The following is a 21088-nucleotide window of genomic DNA, read 5'->3' on the forward strand; positions in this document are numbered from 1 at the left end:
AGGAGTGTTGTGGTCTAGGTGAGATTTTGTCAGAAACACCAGTTTTCTGTCATGAGAGTCCCAAATGCGTCAGCAGCACCCTTCGCCCCACACCTCAGCATGTGGAACAATGCACGTATGTACCTGGGCCGTGGAAGGGGAGGTAGAAGGATCACAGCCCCATGCTGATTTCAAAGAGAAAAGAACAGAGTGACCACGTCTCAAGGCACTGAGCTGGATTTATTCATTGGACCGTATCAGTATCAAACTAGAAATCATCTGTTTAAGATTATACGTTAGATAGGAGCAGCATTAAATAATAGGTGTATGAAAAAGAGACTGTGCTTCAGAAAAGATTCAGTGTACAACATACATAGTATGCCATTTTAACACAAACGCTTAAAAAGAGTCATCCTAAGCATCAAAGAGTTTTATAAAAGTTTACGTTCTCATCCCATGGGATGTACAGAACTATGCAGTTCACATAGTTTTACTATCATCCAAAACATCGTGTTTCAAATGAATGAGGCACAGCAAGAACAATATAATTCCATTTCCATAGGAACATAAACACAGCTTGTCACTAATGACACGCCTTCCAAACCACAGCGCTCACGCCAATTATACACGTGTACAAGTTTGTAGTATTAAAAAGCAAGAGTCTGGAGCTTGTCCACTGTTACCAATAGGAAATAACATCTGCCCTACCCCTGAAAACTAGCTGAGATATCCTTGCAGCATCTGTAACATTGAAAGCAGGTGGAGTCACTGCCGCGCGCTGTCAGGACCAGCTTGCTGAGCTACTCCCAAAGCTAACAGATACAGCCAGTGACGGATTCCCTGCACCTACAGAGCAGGGGGTACAGGGAAGATGCAAAGCTGAAACGTATCTGTGACCAAGTGATGCTCTGACTCCGGACAGCAGCTGAGAGAAACTAGCTCAGCTTAAGGAAGGTCCTGATTTACATCGAGAACGACCAGAGATTGGCCACGTCTCAAAGACTGAACAGGGACTTTGTTTTAGGAAGGTTTTCACTAGGGACAGCTCAGATAGACCAGATCTTATGGGCCACATGCTCTTTTTTTTTTTTTTTTTGATGGCAATAGTTGCAAGCATATAATATAAGCTTTATGAAAGTGCAAGACCCAGCACAGGAAGATCTCCCAAGAATGAGGCGCTCCCAACAGTGTTCTTTTTGCCGTCTTCTTGTTGGTCAGTTAGCAGACGCACGAATATCATTGCTTGGCATCAGCTTATCAAAGCCCCAAAGGGTTTAGCTTAATCATCTGTGCAATTAAACACTATTCACATTTTACAGCCTACAATGGCAATATTTTTATGTACAAATTTGAAAGTAAAGTCTTAAAATCAGGTTTTAAGAGGTAGAGGTCCATTTCTGACCTGCCGACATAAAATGTTACTGAGTCAGTCGTACTCTAATGCTGGTGGTCCCCTGACAATATTGAAGTAACCAGCTAGAGCTCCGAGGTCTATGTAGAGTGATCTTTGCCTCTTTAGCAGGTCTGACTCCTCCATGCTCCCGGTACACAATGAGGAATCTAAAAAGGAAAGAGACAAAGCATGTCACTATTGCACAAACAGCTTCATTACTGCAGTTTCACAGTAACAGGCATTACTGGAATAATTGGCCTAGCATTTGCTTTTATTTACTTGTGCTTTAGAACTCTCAATTTTTAAAGACGATATAAAATAAATCTCATATAAAATAAAACGAAAGATACCAAATCAACTCGTAACTCTAGGGCAAAGAAAGGTAAGCAGCTTGCTTCTGCAAACAGCAAATATGTTCAAAGATTTCAAAAAATCCTCTACCAGCTGGGACAACTAGACAGAGTTTCCTCATTCTCTGAGCCACAGTACTAAAGGAGAGGTTGGTGCAGGAAATAAAAAAACTCCACTAGTTTTCTGCCAGTTGAGAATTCCCCTTCATTAGAGGGGAATTTTCATTTAAATAAATGACATCCTCTTTGTGCCACTGGGTGTACAGTACAGAACAAACCTAGGACCATCATCCTCAGATATTTTTTTTCTTTTAAATCACCATCTGAAGAAATTTGCAGCTACAGAACATCCCCAGAATACTTGTGTAATGAGTGTCCTGGAATCTCATGCACCTAAATTAGAATTCCAGTTTAATAGCCAAATATTCTTACCAAAAAATCAATTCATATTGCCTGTAGTCAAAAGATTATGCACACACAAGGCAAAATCCAGAAGGAGCAATGCCATTACAGATGTAAAGGCAGTGATTATTTTAGATGTTAAGTGGTTTCATTGCAACAATTATGCACTAGAGCACCCAAAATTTTGCATAGATATTTTTTCAAATAATTATCACAATAAAATAAACTATTTGTTTGGGGTCACTTTTAAAATGCCCCTTGTCAGGATGATCCTAACATATTTTAGAAATAGAAGAAAAGCATTTTGAAGCCTGCTAGCAGGTTACTGATCCCCAAACTCCCCTGGGCCTGATATTATCTGAGTACACACCAAGTTTTGTTGTTGTTTTGTTTTGTTTTTTAAATGGTTCACGTGTTATTACTGATGTGTTAATAAAGCAATTATTAATGCACAAGGGAACTGAATTCTATCCCACAGTTATTTTCGTTTTTAAAACAGAGGGCTTATACTTTTGACAGCATCATTACAGTTATGGTTTTGTGTGTGTCTTAACTTTAAGGAGGCAAAAAGTGATACTTTTCGTTGTGATCGTTGAAATTTTTTTTGTTAAAAAACAAATCAGTAGCATCAGTAAAACATCTCTAGGACTGGGACAGCAACCTATACTTCATGAAGAACTGCCCTGAATGATTGCCACAGCTTTTTCATGAGCCATTCCTTCCAGAGCTGCAGAATGCAGGCTAAGTTCTTCCCCAGTTGAAGTCAACGGGCGTTTCACATAACTCTTAATGAGTTCTGGGTCTGACCTCATCTGATTGGGATTTTACTGGTCTCTTTCCAGAAGCTTTTTGAGTATAGCTTGTTTCTAAACACTTAGTCAGATCAAAGTTTAACACAAAGTAAAATCTACAAAGTGCAAGGTGAGTAAGGCTGGTATTATTTACCTGTAATGTTTTCTGGTAACTGCAGCTCCTTCCTTGCAAGTAGTCTTTTCCTTTCAAACAATGCTGAGTCCAGACTCTGGCACCGTGGCTGCTCTTCTGGGGGTGGGTGTAAGGCTTCATGTTTCAGTAACTCTGCTGCAGACAGTCTATGGTTAGGATTCCTTTCCAGAGCTGCTTCTAGCAACTCCCTCATGGAAGTGCTGCAGTCTTCAGCAATGTCCTCTAAGGGGGGAGCTTGCTTGTGTATCTATTGGAATAAAAAAAGACTGAAACAGTTATTCCAGAAACAATGGAAAAGGAAGTCACAGATAATCACATTAATGGTCGAGGAATTCCCCGCTTACAACTCACCAGCTTTCCAAGCTGTGCTGATCAATTAGAACATAATATGCAACCACACAAAATCCACCTTTTATCAGATTTTATCATAAATTTAAAAACTCAAAGCAACCCCAAGCAAGTATAAAATCCAGTGCGATGCAAATTCATCAGACTTCTGTACCACAGTGGGCGAACCACAGAATCAAATTTGCCAAGCTCTGTTTTTATCTGCAGCTTCTAAGCAAAGCAGACTAGTAGGACACAGATGGGCTTGTTCCAATGAAGTTTCACGCTGTTCTAACCCTGTCCTTGCAGGAAACCCAAGGCCTGTAAATTGTAACACAGACCACAGAGATGACTCCAGCTCAGCTTCTGTCTTCCCCTAAATGATCAAAACCCGCTTCTTCCCTCCCTCCCCCGAAGCAAAAAGGATGATATCATCTCTCTGACAAACATTTTGATAGTCTTTATATGACTGGAGCTTTCCCAACAAGAGCACAGGAAACCCTTCGACTGAAACAGAGCTATGGCTTTTCTAAGAGCACTTACAATGTAGAGGTAGGATGGATATGCAGAGCGAGGGTATCTGTTCACCCAGGGCGGGATGCCAGTTTGCATATGAATAATAGTAGCTCCCATGCTGTAAATGTCTGCTTTTGTCGTGTGGCCTCTGCAGAGGATAACTTCAGGACTCATGTAAATCTGTGGAGAATAGTCAGAGAAGATTAATCAATAGAGGAAAACAACAAGCAAAGACCAATCGTGACATGTTGTTGTCCGAGACACAGACACTAATCCTGCTGGTACCTGCAGCCTGGAGACCGAGCACCAGCTGTGGAATAGATTTTCTGCTCTGTTACACTGAATAATACACAACTCTTTGGACAGAACTGGCAGGTACACTCCTTCATGTCTTCATTAGCCTTCTCTCCCCCCGTTATCCAATAACCTGCACGTTGGGGCACTGCCCTAAGAAATAGGGTAGTCAGGCACAAGCCAGGTCTGAGGCTGGGCACAGGTTAAAAGCCAGGTCTCGAGTCCTGCTGCGTGATTTCTCCCCAGAGCAGCTATTAAGGCAAGCGTCTCTCTCCCACCCCTTTTTTAACCAGGAATTCCAATCTCCTCTAAACCAAGCTGCATTTCCATCCGAACTCTTCACTGAAAAGCTCGGATTTGTCACAGCAGCAGGGGTGCTCAAAGGGAAGTCCCCAGCAGCTGCAGCTGGAGGAGAACCAGCAGGGCAGGATGCGGGAGGCACTCCCTGCCCACGCTGCTGCCAGAAACTGCCCGCGCTGCCCGGCCGCAGCCCGTGGGCACGTGGGGGGTTCAACACGCGCAGCTCGGTCGGCAAGCCGTCCTGTTCGCTTCTGGTTTCCACTTTTCCCTCACCCCATTTCCCTCTGAAGGAGCCAAACAGATCTTTAATTAGTTCAAGTTGCCCTGCCACAACGCATCGCGTTAAAAGCCATGAACTGCCACAGGGGCAGGAAGTTAAATCATCGCTGCCTAGTTTGCCGGCGGGCTGCCGCAGATTGAGAACGGCTGCAGTGCTCACGCAAATTCCCAGGAATACTTCCCAGTAAATCACACACATCTGCCACCAGAGCTTCGGGTTGGAAGCACGTACAAAGCTTCAGCAGATGTCTAGGGCTGCTACTGACCCCTGTCCATTGCTTTCCTCAGAGCTAGGGTAAAATAAGGCACCTGCCATGGTTAAATTTCGTACAGAGCAAAGAAAAGAGTTCCCATTTTTTATAAAATAAGTAATTAGCACATACAGTGCAACTGCAGTGAAGTCTGTAGAGACAAACAGAAGTTGCCTTCTTGAAGAAAAAGGACGCTGGAACCAGAACCTGTCTGCAGTTACAGTCAGTGTGTGACAAAAGCCAAGATGTACTTTGACTGCAGGGACAAAAAGCAAAGACAAGACGTGCACCCAAGCTGTGACTGCAAACTGATTTAGTCTGGCCTAAAGCTTGGTTGCCCCCAAAGAGCGCAGCCCAGCCCCAGATACTTTCCCATTCCCGCTCCTTCCTGTCACTGGGCTAGCAGCTGTCTGCCAGTCAGACACAACCCAGCTGTAACACAGGCCATTTTTTTGTGCTATCCTACTCTTAGTTCAGCATTCGTGCAAACGAGTCACACCCTTAATGTTCAATTAACCTCAGTAGACAACTTTTTTCCCCTCCAGTGTTTGCAGCTGAAGCCTCTGCACTTTAACAAAGCGACAGAAGCACAGCAGAAAGTGTAGCAAACGCCTAGAGAAAGCCTGTCCTGCAGAGCAGCTTCACCACAACCCCGGTGTTATGTGCTGCATGCGTTGTACAAAAGTAGTTCAGAAAACACAGATTTTTCACACTACAGAAACTAAACAAAATGTAACCATCTTTCAGTTATCCTGCCCAGAATTGCAACTATTCATTTTCATAAACTCAAAGAGGATTCATACACACAGACCTTCTGTGCTACAGGAGCAAATAAAAATCCTAAGCCCTCAGAGGACAAGATGCACAGGAGAGAAAGAACTCCAGCTGTAGCTTCCTTTGTGGGGACTAGTCCCAGGCAGTACCAGATGCAAGAGAAGCCAGGCAGGACTCTGCATGGCAGCACTGTGGCCCTAAGGAGGTGAGGTCATTACACGGACATGTTCAGAAGCAGCACTCCTGGACAGCCGCACCACTTCTTAAGGCTGCGTAACAGAGGGTGCAAAGTTCAGGGATGACTTTGGAGCAAGAGACGAGATCTTACTTGGAAAAAATCATGAAAAACGGTGCTATCAGAGACTACAGATGGCATTTATGGGTAACTGGATTAGGCACTCCACAAGGCTCAACATGGGCACCTACAGAACTTGTAAGCACAAAACCCCATACACTAGCATTTAAGATGTTCCTGTAAGTTTTCAATAGGCATTTGAACATCTCCTTCACCAGCGCCCTCTCCACAGCCTTACTTCTCACCCGCAGTGCTGCAGCAGATCACCAGGATGGCCAGTGCCAGAAACTGGCACTGCATCACCCTCACCCCGAGACAGCACACAGCAAGCCCCTGCACATTTCAGGGTTGCGTGGATTGTCTGCTTTCCATGGACATGACTGTAGGCACTCAGCAATGCAGACTCTCTTTCTACTAAGTGAAGAACAACTGTGAAAATCAAACAAAATCTTACCAACAAAAATTTGACCTGTCCTCCATCAGCCAAGAGTAGAACACAGATGCTCCACAAACCTGCAAATTTCCCACCTACACACATCTCCAGGGCTTCCATCCCATTTTTTTCCTATCGTCATCCCACTATTTTTTTATTAACAGTGTACACATGCACATATGTTCAAAGCATATACATTAAATGCTAAAACAGCACATTACTTCCAGTGCAGTAAGTATTTTCAGCTCTTAACTCCTCTGACCAGAAAGCCAACACAAACAAATGCTCAAGTATTTTCTCAAATATCTTGAAAACAAATAAACAAACAAGGCTGGCATTCTGTGAAATCTTAGTTTACCCTACCCTGCCAAGGAGTGCTATGCTCTGTCAAATATATGAGTATCTCCTCCAAATACAAGCCTCTGCTGTGAAAGATTATCAAAATGGTAAGTGCCAACAGTTAAGCTGAAGCATTTCCTGTGAACAACCTTCTCTGGCAACAGAGAACAAGCAAAGCCACAATTGCAGCAGCTATCCGTGCTAATTACCCCTGCCTGATTGTTTGCTAAAGCTCCAGTCCTGGAAACACTGTGGCATGAGAGTACCCAAGCCGTGAGCAGGACCTCTCTGCATGTTCAGAGTTCAAGTGCTTGAGAACATTTACAAGGCCCCCACCTCCTTCACCGTAATGCCCAAGCATTTTACCAGATAACCATCAACCACGCAGTACATAACCCCCATAGCGTATAAGGACAACACACATATGGGAAACATGGCTCAGAAATGCCAAAGATCAAAACCCACAGGTTTGTCATTTCTGTGGTTTCAAAGGAGGAGTCCAACTACCATGCTGAGCAGGTCACCCCAGTCCACAGCTGGTATCTCAGAAGAAATCTTTGATGGAGCAAAAGAACCAAATTCCAGTCTGAAGTGTCTGTGACCAGCAGTTGATTTGCTGCAAACCACCCTCCCCAGAGTATTGTTCCTTTGTTTGGCTATAGTGGATCCCAATTTCCTCCTTGACTTCATATTGAATAACCACTAAAAAGTGGGGCTGCAGAGAAGGCAATAAGGCTTTCAAAATGTAACACTTGATTTTCCATTCAACAAGTTCAAAATAAAAAAATTGAGATTATCAAAAACTTAATATCAAACAATGATGTAAAGTATTACATATATTTACCCTTGAGCTCCAAATTTGAGCCTGAGCATCACAGCAATTGGAGTGATACAACAATGAGGTTTTTGTCCCTCTAGTGCCTTACCTCTGTTCCTCTAAGGTCTTTGGGATAGTAAATGTCTTCTGTCATTTGAACACTTAAGCCAAAATCCACCAAAACAGCCTTAGTTGACATAAAGACAATGTTGCTTGCTAAAAGAAAAACAAAAAAGACGGCATTTAAGGTTCTAGCATGTTGAGCGTTTATTTCACAACATGACTTTCATTTGGATGTTTGCCTGAAATTGGAGACCAGCACAACCAGTCCCAACTGCCAACAAAGTCCTTCTCCTAGCCAAAACAGGTCTGTTAGTGATCGGGACCAATTTTTAATTATATCTTTAAAAAAAAAAAATTCAAGCTAGACTGGTTTGTGTAAAAGAAGAAAACAATGTTCGGTCATTTTCCTAGCTAAAAATAAAATAATAGAGAGAGCAAGAGAGAGAGAAAATGGCTGAGGGTAAGTGAGCAAGCTAGAAGACTGCTGGACATCTTAGCACAGCCAGCCTCCTGGCTTGCTCTGAAGACCTTTCATTGTCTCCAAACTGAGAGCATGCTGTGCAGCTCTTGCTATAAACAACATAACTATTGGTCACCAAGAGATTTCTTAACACTAGCAATTTAAATTAAGACAGAAATAAAGAGCTCAGGCCCCGCCACAGCAGCCACACAGGTCAGCTCAATATAAGAGAAGACAGAAGACAGCTGTAAAAGTAAGAAAAGAGAGAATTTCAAACTCCCACTGAATTGCAGCAATATCTAGGAGCTTAATTCACTTTCCTTCATGAAACTCTGCCTAAGGCACAGCTTTGCACTCACAGGCTTTCTCTGCAGTTGTATTTCTGATCAAGTGCTTATCAAAGTAATGTTCTGTGTAAGCCTTGAGAAATTCGTATTCACCCTTTCTAAGACAGACAAATGAAGTCTCCAAGTTATGCTACAAAAATACTTTTTCACCCTAAAGAAAACCATGGAGTCAGGTCTTTTCCCATCATGATAATGCCCACCATGACCATACAGTGGGAAGAAACAAACTTTGATTTCGGTCATACGGATTCCCAAGGTAATCTCCCAGATAGTTGCCTACTTACAAGTGCCACGGAAGAGCATTACTTAATGTGTAACTGTAGCGCTAACTTTGAAGGTACAGATTTCAAAGACCACATAAAACTGATGCAGAAGGCAGCACTGCCATAAATGCAGCTACTTCTTCGGGATTGCACCCTATGTTAGCTTCACGGCTGGGACACAGGAAGAGCTGGACCTCGCGGAGAGGGACAGCTCTGCTACAGTTCCTCCTTTGACATGACTGAAAGTGCCCACCACTGACCCTACACTCACTTAAGCAAGCTGATGAGGGTCTGCAGGCCCTTGAACTAAAGTTCTCCCCTCCACACACACCTCAAATAACCTCGTGATTTAACAGTTTCCCAACGAAGGGTTAAAATCAGCTACAGCACTGACCTACTCCTCAGAGCCAGCAGAGCGTCCCCCCTCCTTCCTGGCTCAAGGAGGCCTTTCTGTCACTACAATCCCCACCTCCTCCTGCGTCAGCACCACAGACTCAATAGAAGAGGACTCGGCCAAGAAGAAATCAGAGATGTTTGGATAACAGCCGTTTCTACTGACTCCGCCTGGCAAGGAAAACCACACACCTTGGTTCCCTCTGGCAGAGGCGGCCCTGCCCAACACGGGGCGTTTAGGTCAGCTATCTGGGGCACGGTGCACCGGGTCCCATCAGGAGTGCGGACACCTCAGACAAAGCCTGTCCAACACCTACGGGCCATCACCAGGAAGCACTGGTGTTTGCGCCCAGGTGCACCCCACACGCCTCAGCCTGAAATTTCAGAATTAGAGGGATCTAAATCCGTGCTTCTGGCAAAAACAGGGTGCTCCTGCTTCCACACAGGATGCCCCTTACTCCTCTGCTGCGGCCCCCTGCCAGCTCTCCTGGTGCTGGCAGCGGACACAGCAAGCATGAGGTGAAAAGGAACCGCTTGCCCCAGAGTAGTGGAGACTAAGGTCAGCTGAAGTGGGATTTCGTGGCTCCCTCCAAACTGTCCTGGGGGTGCAAGGCCGAGGAACACCCCCACAGACCGCCCGCTCTGCTCCTTTCACATACATATCCCATAACACCACTACCTCCTCCTAAAACGCATGAAAATTAATTTCCATCTAAGCACTGACCCGTATTATCTAAAAATAAAATCCCACAAAATTTAGCGATGCTTGATAATCGCTTTCTGCCAATTAATAATCCTAACACTTCCAGTTTGAATATTTCTACTTCACAGAAAAAAAAATATCTATTTTTAACAAAAGTGAATTTGCAGAAGAGATGGATGCATCTTAATTAGAAGCACTGCTACGAGAAAGGCAGGCACAATTTATCTGTCTGCAGTGGGGAGGAGTTGCTGGGAGAAATAGTATTTAATATTAAATTATATGAATGCATTAAAGTTGAATGTTAAAGCAATGTAATAGTCATCTATTGATTTTAATATCCATACATTTTGATTATTTGCATGTCAATGCCCAGAGGATTTTAAAAACAAACATGCTAAAATTTGCAATAATTGTTAAAAGAAAAAGCAGTAGAAATTATGTATTTAGTTCCAAAGTAGAATCAAACTGAGAAACAGCCCTGCACAAACACTAAACTATTAAAAGAAGGCACAAGTGGAAGGTGGGCAAGGAAATACTTGGCAAATTTCCATGGAAAGAAGAAAACTTCTGATTAATCCATACTGATAATTTTGCTCTATTTCTTCAGGTTTTTATTTCAGGATTGAGTTGCTCAAGAAAGCAAAGGAACTATGACTTGCAAATCATCCTCTTCACTGAAGTAGTAATAAATAGTGTAACTAACTTATCTTAAGAACCTGATCTTGTTATTTGTTGGGCGTCATCCAGTTTCTCCCTCCCTGTGATGCAAGGCAATGCACCCCAGCTCCGCACCAGGTTTTTTATCGGAGCCCCAGTCCGACCTGGAACATAAAGCACCCCAAGGAATCACACACTTACGTTTGATATCATGATGGATAATCCTTTTGGAGTGAAGAAAGTCAAGCCCTTTCAGGATATGCTTCGTCACCCAAATGATTTCAAATTCCCTCATAGGCCCACAGCTCTCCAGCTTTTCCATGACAGATCCTCCCTCTCCAGCTTCCATAAAGAGATGGATCGTCTCGTCCCACAGAATAGCACCGTATAACTCAGCGATGTTTTCATGACGGAAACATGCCTGTATTTCGACATCTGATGGTTTGAACTGTTCCACTGGGACCTAAGAGATGGAAACAAAACCACATACAAGCAGCTCAAGACCCAGGGTATCTCTACTAACACTGGTTTTCCTATAGATTGAAACGGAAGAAGGAAGCAAAGCACCCCTATCCACGTATTAAAATATGATGCTTTATTCTGATCCTGTGACTTGTTCTTCCTTTCCAAGTCAGAGGAACACATCTTGTTCAAAACTGAGAGTTTTTGGAATTGTGCCCAAATAAAAAGTGCAATCTTCCAGAAAAAGCAATGTAACAATTCCCGTCAAAAACTAGTGGTTACGCAAAAGCTCTAAGCAAACTTCCTGGTGAAGGAGATAAAAGTCCCACTGCTTTTTCAATTAGCTTTGCACAGACTAATCTGCTCTACGGGAGCTGTACACCCATTTGACACGTGGATCAGTGCTTCTAGCAAAGAAACGCTCGGCACGGTCTGCAGACTAACAATGCTCCAGACCATTACTGACCTTGATTAAGTCCTTATCAGCTTTCTTTTATGGTTTCTAAGACAGGAAATCCGCCTTAAAGTGAGCACTCAGCACTATTTCTTTAAAAAGTACTGATGGCAGATTATTAAAGCAATAGGCAGTGTTTGTTTACACAGAGCAAGGCTATTACCACTCTTTTTACTCTCTTTCCTTCAAACTTGTGGCTGTGAAGCAATTAACACAGTAATATTTTTCTGAGAAACACTGTCTGCATTTTCAGAAGCATTAGGGAGCTTTAACCTTGCAGTGGGTTATGCAGGGCTAGCAAACTAAATCTGTTCCCACATCACTGGCCACAAGGGAAGGACACACCACTGTCTCCCCAGCTCTGTCATGCACAGAAGCAAAGCAGGTGCTTATTCACAAGTGCTGAGATATAGAAGAGTGTCCCAGCTGAGCTTTTGCTGGCCCTAAACATTTACTACTCAAGTCAGAATATGATGTTGAAAGGTAAGGTCGAAAGAAAACATTGGCTTGCAGAAAAATACGGAGGTGCTCAGCAATTGTCTTGAGACACCTCGCAACTTTATGCTGAGTTAGCATCCAAAACGCGATGACAGTTGCATGTAAGCTGAGCTCACAGAGACATTAGTTGTACTGGACTAACAAAAACATATGTCTGAAGGCTCCAGCTGAAGGGTGAGATCCTAGAACCATCTGCAGCAACAGGGTTTCGCTGTCACCTTCAGCAGGAACGTGATTCCACACTGATATTTTATCTCCACGAGTGCTGCAGGACAAGCAGAAATTCTTCTGCCGCAGGGCAGCAGGCCTGCCCACAGGGCAGCCACACGGGCTACCACATACTTCCACAATGCTGAAACTTTTAAGGTCTTGGGGCCAAACACCGAAAACAAGTCAACAGTTAAAAATGTCCATTTCTCCTGCATTGTGTAGGCCTACAAAACCCGGGCAATATTCAGCCCAACAGTGGAATTTGATGCTGACATGTTTGAAAATATACCATATGTACCATGTCACCCAGCGTTTGCTCAGAGATAAAACCACTGAACTAACATACCAGTTTGCATGCCATTCGTTTCTTGGTTTCTCTATCTTGGGCTAAGTACACCTTCCCAAAAGCTCCCCGAGGAATAAAGTCAGAGCCAATATTTCTGTAAGTCAGCTTCCACGGGAACAGGAGCACATCCGAGTCGATTTGATAGCGGCCATTCTTGGGGGTGATCTGTGGAGTTAAATTAAAAAAAAAAAAACAACAAGCAAAACAACACTGAGGTTAAAATCACTTCAAGCCTAATTAATTTTATACATTGTGGAAAAAAAATATCACTTGTATATGTGCACGATGCACGTGACCTGTTCAGCAGTCTTTATTTAGAAACACCAAATAGGAACAGCATGTGAGGTGTGGCATCCATTCACAGCCCAGGCATCCACGTTTCTCTCGAGTGACTAACTCACAAAGTGTAAGTTGCAATTAATTGTCTTGAAACAACAACAACAGCAGCTGGGTTAATGAAATTACCCACCTCTTGTTATTAGATTTACCTGCACATGTTTGTCCTTCCTGTAATCTGCTAACTTGTTATGCCACATACCTGTTACTCACAGGCTATCTTATATGATGTGAGCAAGAGTTTCAGCATTTCCTAATATCACATGGACTGCTAGGGGAACACATTTTAATTTTCCGTCTTGTATCAGAATTTCTGCTGCTTAGTAAGCAGTTGAAGAGGTCTGCCACACATCTCACCAGCCACCTTCTTACCGTTCTATACTGTAGCTGAAAAAAAGGCTGGAAATCACAGTATCTGCTTTAGGTGGGTAATGTACAGAGATCTGGTTTTCTACACTATCACCAGGGCAAGGAGGGGTCCTTCAGGAAGCGGTTCAGAGCACTGAAGTCAGTATCTTGCTCTGAATCTTCCCCTGAAAGAGCTCCCTCCCTCTGCACATGACAGAGAAACCAAACTCCTAACTGCAGCAACATGAGTCCTGCCTTAGTATTGACATTGGTTCTGAAGTCCCTTCGTATTCTCTCAGCCAACGTAGTAGTAGTCTTTCCAGTGAACATGCTTCTAATTAATTCAGGGATACACAGTACTGCCAGTATCCAGAATATGGTTAACCTGTTTACTGATAGCTAACCAAGATTCTTAAAGGCATGTAAAAGTAGATTAAGGATATTTATCACTGTGCCTGTCACATGGTCTCAATGTGCTCAGCTCGTCAGCCTCCCTTTGTAAGATAACAGCATCTTAGGAAGATTACCGGTTTTAGATTTCTTTTTAAGATGTCATGCACGTAATCTCTCCGTGCTTTAACTACTTCGGTGTTTTTGATTTAGGAAAGCATCTTCTTGACTGCTAAAACCGTCATTTGTGACCAGCATCTAAATACATGAAATAAGTTAATTCTTAGAAGTTGTTAACTTTTGCGAGGATAAGGTCTTAACTGATGGGGAGAGTGCCTTTTCAACAAAGGTGTCTTGCTGATATGCAGAATGAGCCCCCACGCTACTCATCGGGACCAAAGCAAAGACTGTACCAATCCCTGCATCTCCCCTGCGCGCTTCTGCATTTCACGGGGTTGAGATTAGCTAGTCCACGTGGGTTACAGCTGTCCTGGTAAGCAACACAGAGCGAGCGGAGCGCATTTGCAGAACAAAGGAGAGCAGGAAACATCACACTATTCATATTTCAGAAGGCTTTGGACTAGTTCCTAGCCTGGCGTTGAGGAGTGAACGCTCATTTGTGGCCATAGCCCATCATCTTCCAATTTAGTTTCAGCTGAAAGAAATCCAGCTTGTGTGCTCCAAGGCTCTTCGTGATGCAAGCCACGGTGCAGTTTGTGGCAGTCAGCAGGCAATCAGAAACACGCCTGATCCCGACTAAAATGCAGTAGGTATTTACAATGTAGATGTGCCTGTTGAAACGCATCTATAGGTAAGGCCCTGCCTCCAGTCCTCAGTTGCTCAACAAGTCACGTGCACCTAATAACACTTGGTTCATACCAATTGTATGCATCTATAGAAATAATATCCAAGCAAAACAACCCCGAGTATGTAGAACAGTGCCTACCCTAAGTATAGGAAACATTTAATATTAGTGTCATTTCAGTGTTACAGTTCAAAAAGTGACCATTTTGCAATACTCAAAATCAGAATAAAACATTACCCTTTGCTGTTTCACACCTAAGAAACTCATTAAGCCTCAAGCAACCATTGCTCACACGCAAAACATAGTGCATGCAAGATATTTTAGATGATAGATCTAGAACATACCAAGAGAACAAAGCAGCAGGACAAACATGTATGAATAAACTTCTATTTCATGATCGATTGTTTCCAAAACAACTGATTTTTAACAGAACTTCAACGACACTGATACCTATATGTGCTTGTAGAATACAAATCATTTCAGGAATAAAAATGGACATAACCCAAAACAACACACCCATGCTTGCATTCAGCAGAGTGTGATATTAGGTAATATTGTAATTCTGAAAGTCGCAGTTGATACTACGTACTTTCTCTCTCATTACTACGTTTTACATTTTTGTGCAGACAGTGAACTCACCAACTCTACAAAAATAGACGCTAGACCTTTATTTGGGAATTTTGCGTAATGAACTGTTACTGCGTGAGCACAAGCCACTGGAGAGCCCTCGCCATCTCCCAAACTCCCCCTGTAAGCCCTCAGAGTTGTGGCTTTTTCTTTCTTAATTGTGTCTCTCAAGTTTGTCTTCAGTGTTGGGAAATGTTTTCTAATCTCCAGGGCTACCAAGAGGCAACACAGAGTGGATCGTTCTGAACAGCAGATCTTTGTCCATAGCCGCCTTGGACTGCAGGGGCTGGATTTGATCTCCTGAGGGATTCCCTCCAGGCCCAGGCTTCCACAGGGAACAACAGTCTGCCTGTTACTCCTGGGACTGGGGGTGATCTTTATTTAGATTCAGGAGTAACTTTGGACACCTAATATACCTAATACCTACTTATTCTCAAGGAAAAAGAAAAGAAACGTACCATATTCAAGAGGATTCCAGATTCTTGCTGTCTGCATCCTTTAAATTGTTTTGCAGTGTTAGACACCTGATTTGCAAAAGCAAGCAGGTCTTCCACAGTCCCGTACTTGACAGAGGACATCAAAGAAACCTCTCGTTCACAAAACAGTAAAGATTCCGCGTGTTCTTCATTTTGATTTGCTTCTTCACACATCGTAATTAAGCTGTCTTCATACACTGCAAGGTCTCCACCTGGATAAAGGTTTTCCATGATGTCTATCACCTCAGACATATTTAAATTAGTTAGCAACAAGTCAATTTCCTCTTTGCTATCACTACCCGTGCTCATATACTCCATTACTGTCCACTTTGCAAAACCACTCCTGAAAAAAAGAGAAACAAACAAACCTGAAGACACTTTTCTTCCAAATTTGTTTCAGCAAAGCAATAAGGAAAAGAAGTGATCAGAGCGACAGATGACTCATCGATATACAGTCAGATTTAAAATTGTTTTGTATTAAGAAAAAAAAATCATCACTAGTAGACTGAGTAAAGAGGAAAAGGAGAAAAACACTTTAGTAGCGAAATTCTTTTGCAAGTTATTAGTGAACCTCTCCCATCATTCAGTCTTGGAATTTACTTTATATCAAAGCTTTTAATTAGAGGTACTGACACAGTAGTGAAGCATGGACCAGCTATATTTTGCTGGATATGCAAAAATGCAGGAGCACCCTCAATGCCTATGAAAGGATGCATTATTTGGAAATGGATGACAAAGAGAGATATAAATGTACCATATTAGTTTATCCCCAAGAGTCTGTGAGCAATTTATATGATGTGTGCAGAAAGAGAAGGTCACAGAGCAAAGCTAATAAGCATCCACTAGTAATAAGCACCTGTTAGTATCACTGTATAAAGCACAAATCAGTCACCAGCTGAGATACACCACCCTTTTTTTTTTTTTTTTTGCAAATGACTGACCAGAACTAGATTTGAACTGAAATTTTCACCAATTTAGGAAGAAAGTCAGAAACGGAGCTAGCATAAAAGCAATGAGCTTTTGAAGCAGTTACCAGCAGTTTGTTCTGCCTCTGCTATTTCTAATAATAACTTTTAGGATAAACCTCGACTGTTTGGCTGAAGTGGACTTTAGCTACGAGAAACTGGATTCAACATCCAAAGAAGTCCATTCCCATCCCAGTTTCCTAGTTTGAGCCAAAGAGAGGTATTCTGCTCCAGTGGAAAACACACATACGTGGTCAGCCATTAATATACTTACACAAATAGTTTTTGACATGTAAATATCTGAGAGCACTTACCTTGTATTTATCCTGGTTACATCACACAAAACCATCAAAAACGTCTCAATATAATCCCCAAAGCCGTCATGTTTCTCGAACCCGTGTTTACCACCGACGATAATTTCACAGCGTTCCGTAGCAGTCTATTAAAAAAAGCAAAACAAATAAAGCCATGGCAGACCAGCTCAAGCAGAAGGACTGGTTTATATTCATATGATTGTTTGCTTCACAGGCTTCACGGAAAGAAAAAGTAGTAATCACAAGGCTGAGATAACAGGGGATTTTTGGCAGAAAAAGATGACTGCGAAAAAGAATTAAGCTACTGTATTGTCATCCAGATTTCCAGGTAGTAGTGAAAAATAAGTTTTCCATGGTTAGGTCTGGAGTTTTATTCTCTCTGCCTCATGCTTGCAGATGGAGGAAAATGAGATTTGTCTCTACTATCAGAACATACCGCACACTGAGAGCTCTCATTTCCCTTTTTCATAATCCACTGCAGCCATCTATTCTTAGCAAAAGATAACAACCGGACAAAAAGATACTTAAAAAAGGAAAAAGAAAAGAAAAGAAGCACAACCTATTTATCTCGAGGACAAGCAGCAGACTCGGTCCCCTGAGGCCACGAAGCAATGCAGCTTACCCAGGTACAGTTTCTGGTTATGATCATTATCTTTCTTACCCTCCCCACAAGGACGTGGAAGCTTTGCGGCACATATTTCTCATGGGTTAGAGAGCATTTACGTCAGCTCTAACGTTGAAGAAAAATGAGTAAAATGACACGGCTAACTTGGCAGAGAAGTTCAGACCATGTGCTGCGAGTTTGGAAGGCCGGGCAGGAAAACTCGGCAGAGGCAGAACAGGAAAAGGCACGGGGAGTGCCTGCGGTACCTCGTCCACCTTTTCAAAGCCCCGTGGTGGCTTTGACAGAGCAGCCCCGAGCCCCCAGCCCTGGGCAGACGGAGGTAACGTGCTTCATCAGCGTGCATCCAGCCTCTGGTCCATGTGTGGGACCCCGGCGCTGGGGAAGCGGAGGAGGAACCCCTGCGGTCGCTAGCACTGCTTCAGCAGGGAGCACACAGACCTCGTATCTGGGGTGCTGAGAGAGGTCAGGGTTTTTGTCAACCTACACAAGAAGTAACAAGCTAAGGCTGTTTTCTAACCCCTAGCATCTCGCCTTCCTGTTCTACCCCCCTAATTAAAGGTTGCCCTGAAAGCCTGAAAGCGGTTACTCTTAATTATAAAGGAGATTTCTATTTTTTCCTCACAGCAGGACTTTTATTCATTGCTTTTTTGATGCTCAATTAATGGGGGTGGAGAGAAAAGAAACACCCAGTCCAGTCATAAGAGGAACTGAGGGACTGCATGTGAAAAGCAAGGTCAAGTTAGAAACAAGTCTTTAGGGACTTTCAGAAGAAAAACACGAGCCTAGAGAAGCTTTAGTCCTTTGTGGAAATGGACAAGTAAGCACCACGATTAAACCAACTCACTCTTTGATGATGTTTTCATGCATAAGACAACAGTGCAGTTTACAGTAAATGCAGCTTTCCCTAAATAGCAGCTCTGTTCCCCTAAATGTTCCCAGACTACACCATAAAACTATTACTCTCAACAGCCCCACTACTACCCAAAGGCGCCTGAATAACAAGAGGTGTCTACTACCAGCATATTCTCAGTTCTGTGCTTTTCCTGCTTGAGAAAACCTGCAAGCCCGTCACTTCTCCCAAACCTAGCAAATTCTAAGCAGTACACGTTTACATACTGAGAGCTGTGTCTAGGCTCTGTGAGGCTCATTTTTTAAATCATGCAGCAAGTTATGTATTATATTTCCACTACTAGCAAAAAGGTGTCAATTTACCAACAGGGAATCCGTTCTCCATTTTTTCCCCTAAAATTCTCCACTAACACCTGTGGTGGGAACTTAATGATCCAAATCATTCTCTACAATCCAGGTACATTAAGAAATTACATCACTAGGTACGTTTTACCTATACTCTCAGTTAAAAATCTGTTTTTACCTACAGTAGAAAAAAAAAACCTCTGTGCAAGCACTTGGGTCAGTTGCTAAAGCACAAGACTCTTTCTCCAGTTCTGTCATTATTTCAACATCATCACATGAGCAATCTGCAAGCCAAGATTTATTTCTCCCATTTATCGTGAATTGCATTTCCTTAAAACCCTTTTTCTGGGAAGAGCGCTGCTTTGACGTGACCTACACCACGTTAAAGTAAGAGTAACTGGATACCGAGTTCGGAGTCCCTGCGGGATGTGTGCGTGCGTGTCAAGAGTCAGCCACTCGACCAAAAAGCTTCAATAAAATTAAAAAGCTGTGCTGACTGGCTCAAAACTGACATATATCCAAAATAAAGGTCTCTTGCGTTGCCTGTAGGGAATAATTTTCTGGTCTAAGTCGCGGGCGACGGCCCACCGCTGATGGCAAATAAATGAATAGATCAATGCCTCGCTTGCTTCTCAGGTTATTGACAGATCAAGAAAAAACACACAATTTCAACTTCTTCATAATTTCAGATGCCCACTTGGGAATAAATAAATAAATAAACAAACAAGCAAACAAACACCCCCCGAATCCTTGCTTACAGCATCAACGAGGGGGCTCCGAGGGGCTCCGGGCAGGTGCTCCCCGTCCGGGGCAGCTCACGGGGGCTGCCCGAGAGCAAAACCTGCCGGCCGGGAGCCCCCCGATCCCCTTCCTCCGGCCGGGTTTTGGGGTCCCGTCTCCCCCCCCCCCCAGGCTTACCTGCGGGGCTCCGGGAGCCGCCGCGCCGCCCGTCCGCTCGCAGCCAGCGCCGGGGCCGCTCGGGCCGGGCCGGCCGGCGGCCGCGGGGAAGTCCCGGGGGCGGGCACGGCGCAGGTAGCACCGCCCGGGCCTGGCCGGGGGCGGGGGAGCGGCGGGCTCCGGCGCCGGTTTCTATTTCGCTTTACTGGAAGGAGAGAGAGCAAGCGCCGCCCTCCCGGCCTCGGTGGGGGGCTCGCTGAGGCTCGGGGAGTTGGGGAGTGGGGGGTAAGGGGGTGTCTGTGACCCCCCCACCTCGCCTCGGTTTTGGTTATCCCGTTGAAACAGCCCCAAATATCGTGGGGTGGGGTGGGGGTGAGGGCAGAGAGCACGTCTGAGCGGCCCTTGCATCATCCTGGAATGAAGAACCGTTTGGTGAAAGAGAAACCCGAAAGGCAGCAGAAGTGGCTGGGGACCCGAGGTGGTTTTCCCGTCTCGGAGAACACTGGTGCAACGCGCTCCCCTGTGTGTCCCCAGCGTGTGTCCCTGCCCGCGGTGGTTTCTGCTGGGACAGCTGGGTGGCTTCGCAGAACCCCGGCCCCACGGCCCCTCGTGTCCCCCCGCATGGCGTACACACTCCAGAAGGATGTGCACTCTTCCTGCACGAACTCAGTTCAAGCATCATCTAAATAAAACTTCAGCTGAGAGTCTGTTGGAATTTAGGACAACAATGTGTAGGATTTGCTAGTGGCATTGGGATTAAAATACTCCGGGTGACAGTAGCATGCGTTTGACCATTGCCAAAAAGGGGCAGGACTGCATTTTATTCCTCATCCAAAGGGCAGTAACTCTTGCAGGACTACTGTGCTGCCCAGCAGCTTCTCTTCGATTAGTTTTTGGTTAAGGAGAGAAATGGGACTTCTTCATCACCCAAAGCAGTTCCTGCAGCAGTAGCAGGTGTTGAGTTGAACCTCCCTAACAATCTCATGAGACGCAGGCTGCATTTTCTGCTTATTACTTGCATTACAATGGACTTTTTGCTGACTGAAGTCCAGTGAAGTTTCAGGACAAAGACTCAGGGTAGCTTTCAGTGTTTGAGTACGTGTAACTCCTTTACTATTTACGTTATCCAGACACGCTGACCACCTTGTTTAAAGGTTACAGGTTTGCCACTTCCCTATATTCAGAACAACACAAATGAGTTTCTGAACGCACAGGGGTTCAGACAGACTCGCCACCTGATGCCTTCGTTTTCCTCAGCATCACGACCCAGCGTGTGGAGAGCTGCTGGCAGGGCTGACCCCTGCTCGCACACGTTTGTTTCTGCAAAGCATACAGGTGATAAACACATTGGCAAAGCCCCGTTAAGAAACATGTGTCTTTTTTCTTTTTCTTTTTCTTCTGGGCTTGTTCGATTGCTGTATTCAGTGCATGTGCTGACAAAAGCCTGTGAATAAATGCAAGGAAGTTGAAGATGATTAATGGAACTAAAAACAGAAAAAGGAAACGAATGGGATTTAGGAAGAAGGCAGGCTACAGGAGAGGCAAAAGGGAGAGAGGCCAG

At 44.0% G+C, this 21088-nt stretch overlaps 1 protein-coding gene across 2 annotated transcripts; it reads right to left on the reverse strand.

Moving 5' to 3' along the window:
* Positions 1 to 200: 200 nt before the first annotated feature.
* MAP3K8 (mitogen-activated protein kinase kinase kinase 8) lies at positions 201 to 19703 on the reverse strand. Of its 2 annotated transcripts, none has more exons than XM_083824615.1 (9): positions 19549 to 19703; positions 16812 to 16936; positions 15515 to 15875; positions 12551 to 12715; positions 10782 to 11043; positions 7804 to 7910; positions 3940 to 4092; positions 3070 to 3316; positions 201 to 1539 (listed from the first exon to the last, which is right to left on the reverse strand). In XM_083824615.1, exons 2-9 carry the CDS (start codon positions 16844 to 16846, stop codon positions 1406 to 1408), a joined length of 1464 nt encoding a protein of 487 aa, XP_083680741.1. In that variant the 5' UTR covers positions 16847 to 16936; positions 19549 to 19703; the 3' UTR covers positions 201 to 1405. The 2 variants fall into 2 exon arrangements, with proteins under 2 accessions (XP_083680741.1, XP_083680742.1); XM_083824616.1 differs by lacking the exon at positions 19549 to 19703 and adding an exon at positions 17371 to 19532.
* Positions 19704 to 21088: the final 1385 nt, after the last annotated feature.

Source organism: Anser anser (genome assembly GCF_964211835.1).
Source record: "Anser anser genome assembly, chromosome: 2".
Classification (NCBI taxonomy): domain Eukaryota; kingdom Metazoa; phylum Chordata; class Aves; order Anseriformes; family Anatidae; genus Anser; species Anser anser.

What these genes read in the sequence shown, in the direction of transcription:
- MAP3K8 (XM_083824615.1), bottom strand. Translation starts at nt 16,846, where the DNA reads ATGGTTTTGTGTGATGTAACCAGGATAAATACAAG. An exon ending in CTGGAATCCTCTTGAATATG is followed by an intron (nt 12,716 to 15,514) that starts GTACGTTTCTTT and finishes TTAACTCCACAG; the next exon opens with ATCACCCCCAAGAATGGCCG. An exon ending in GTTACCAGAAAACATTACAG is followed by an intron (nt 1,540 to 3,069) that starts GTAAATAATACC and finishes TTTCCTTTTTAG; the next exon opens with ATTCCTCATTGTGTACCGGG.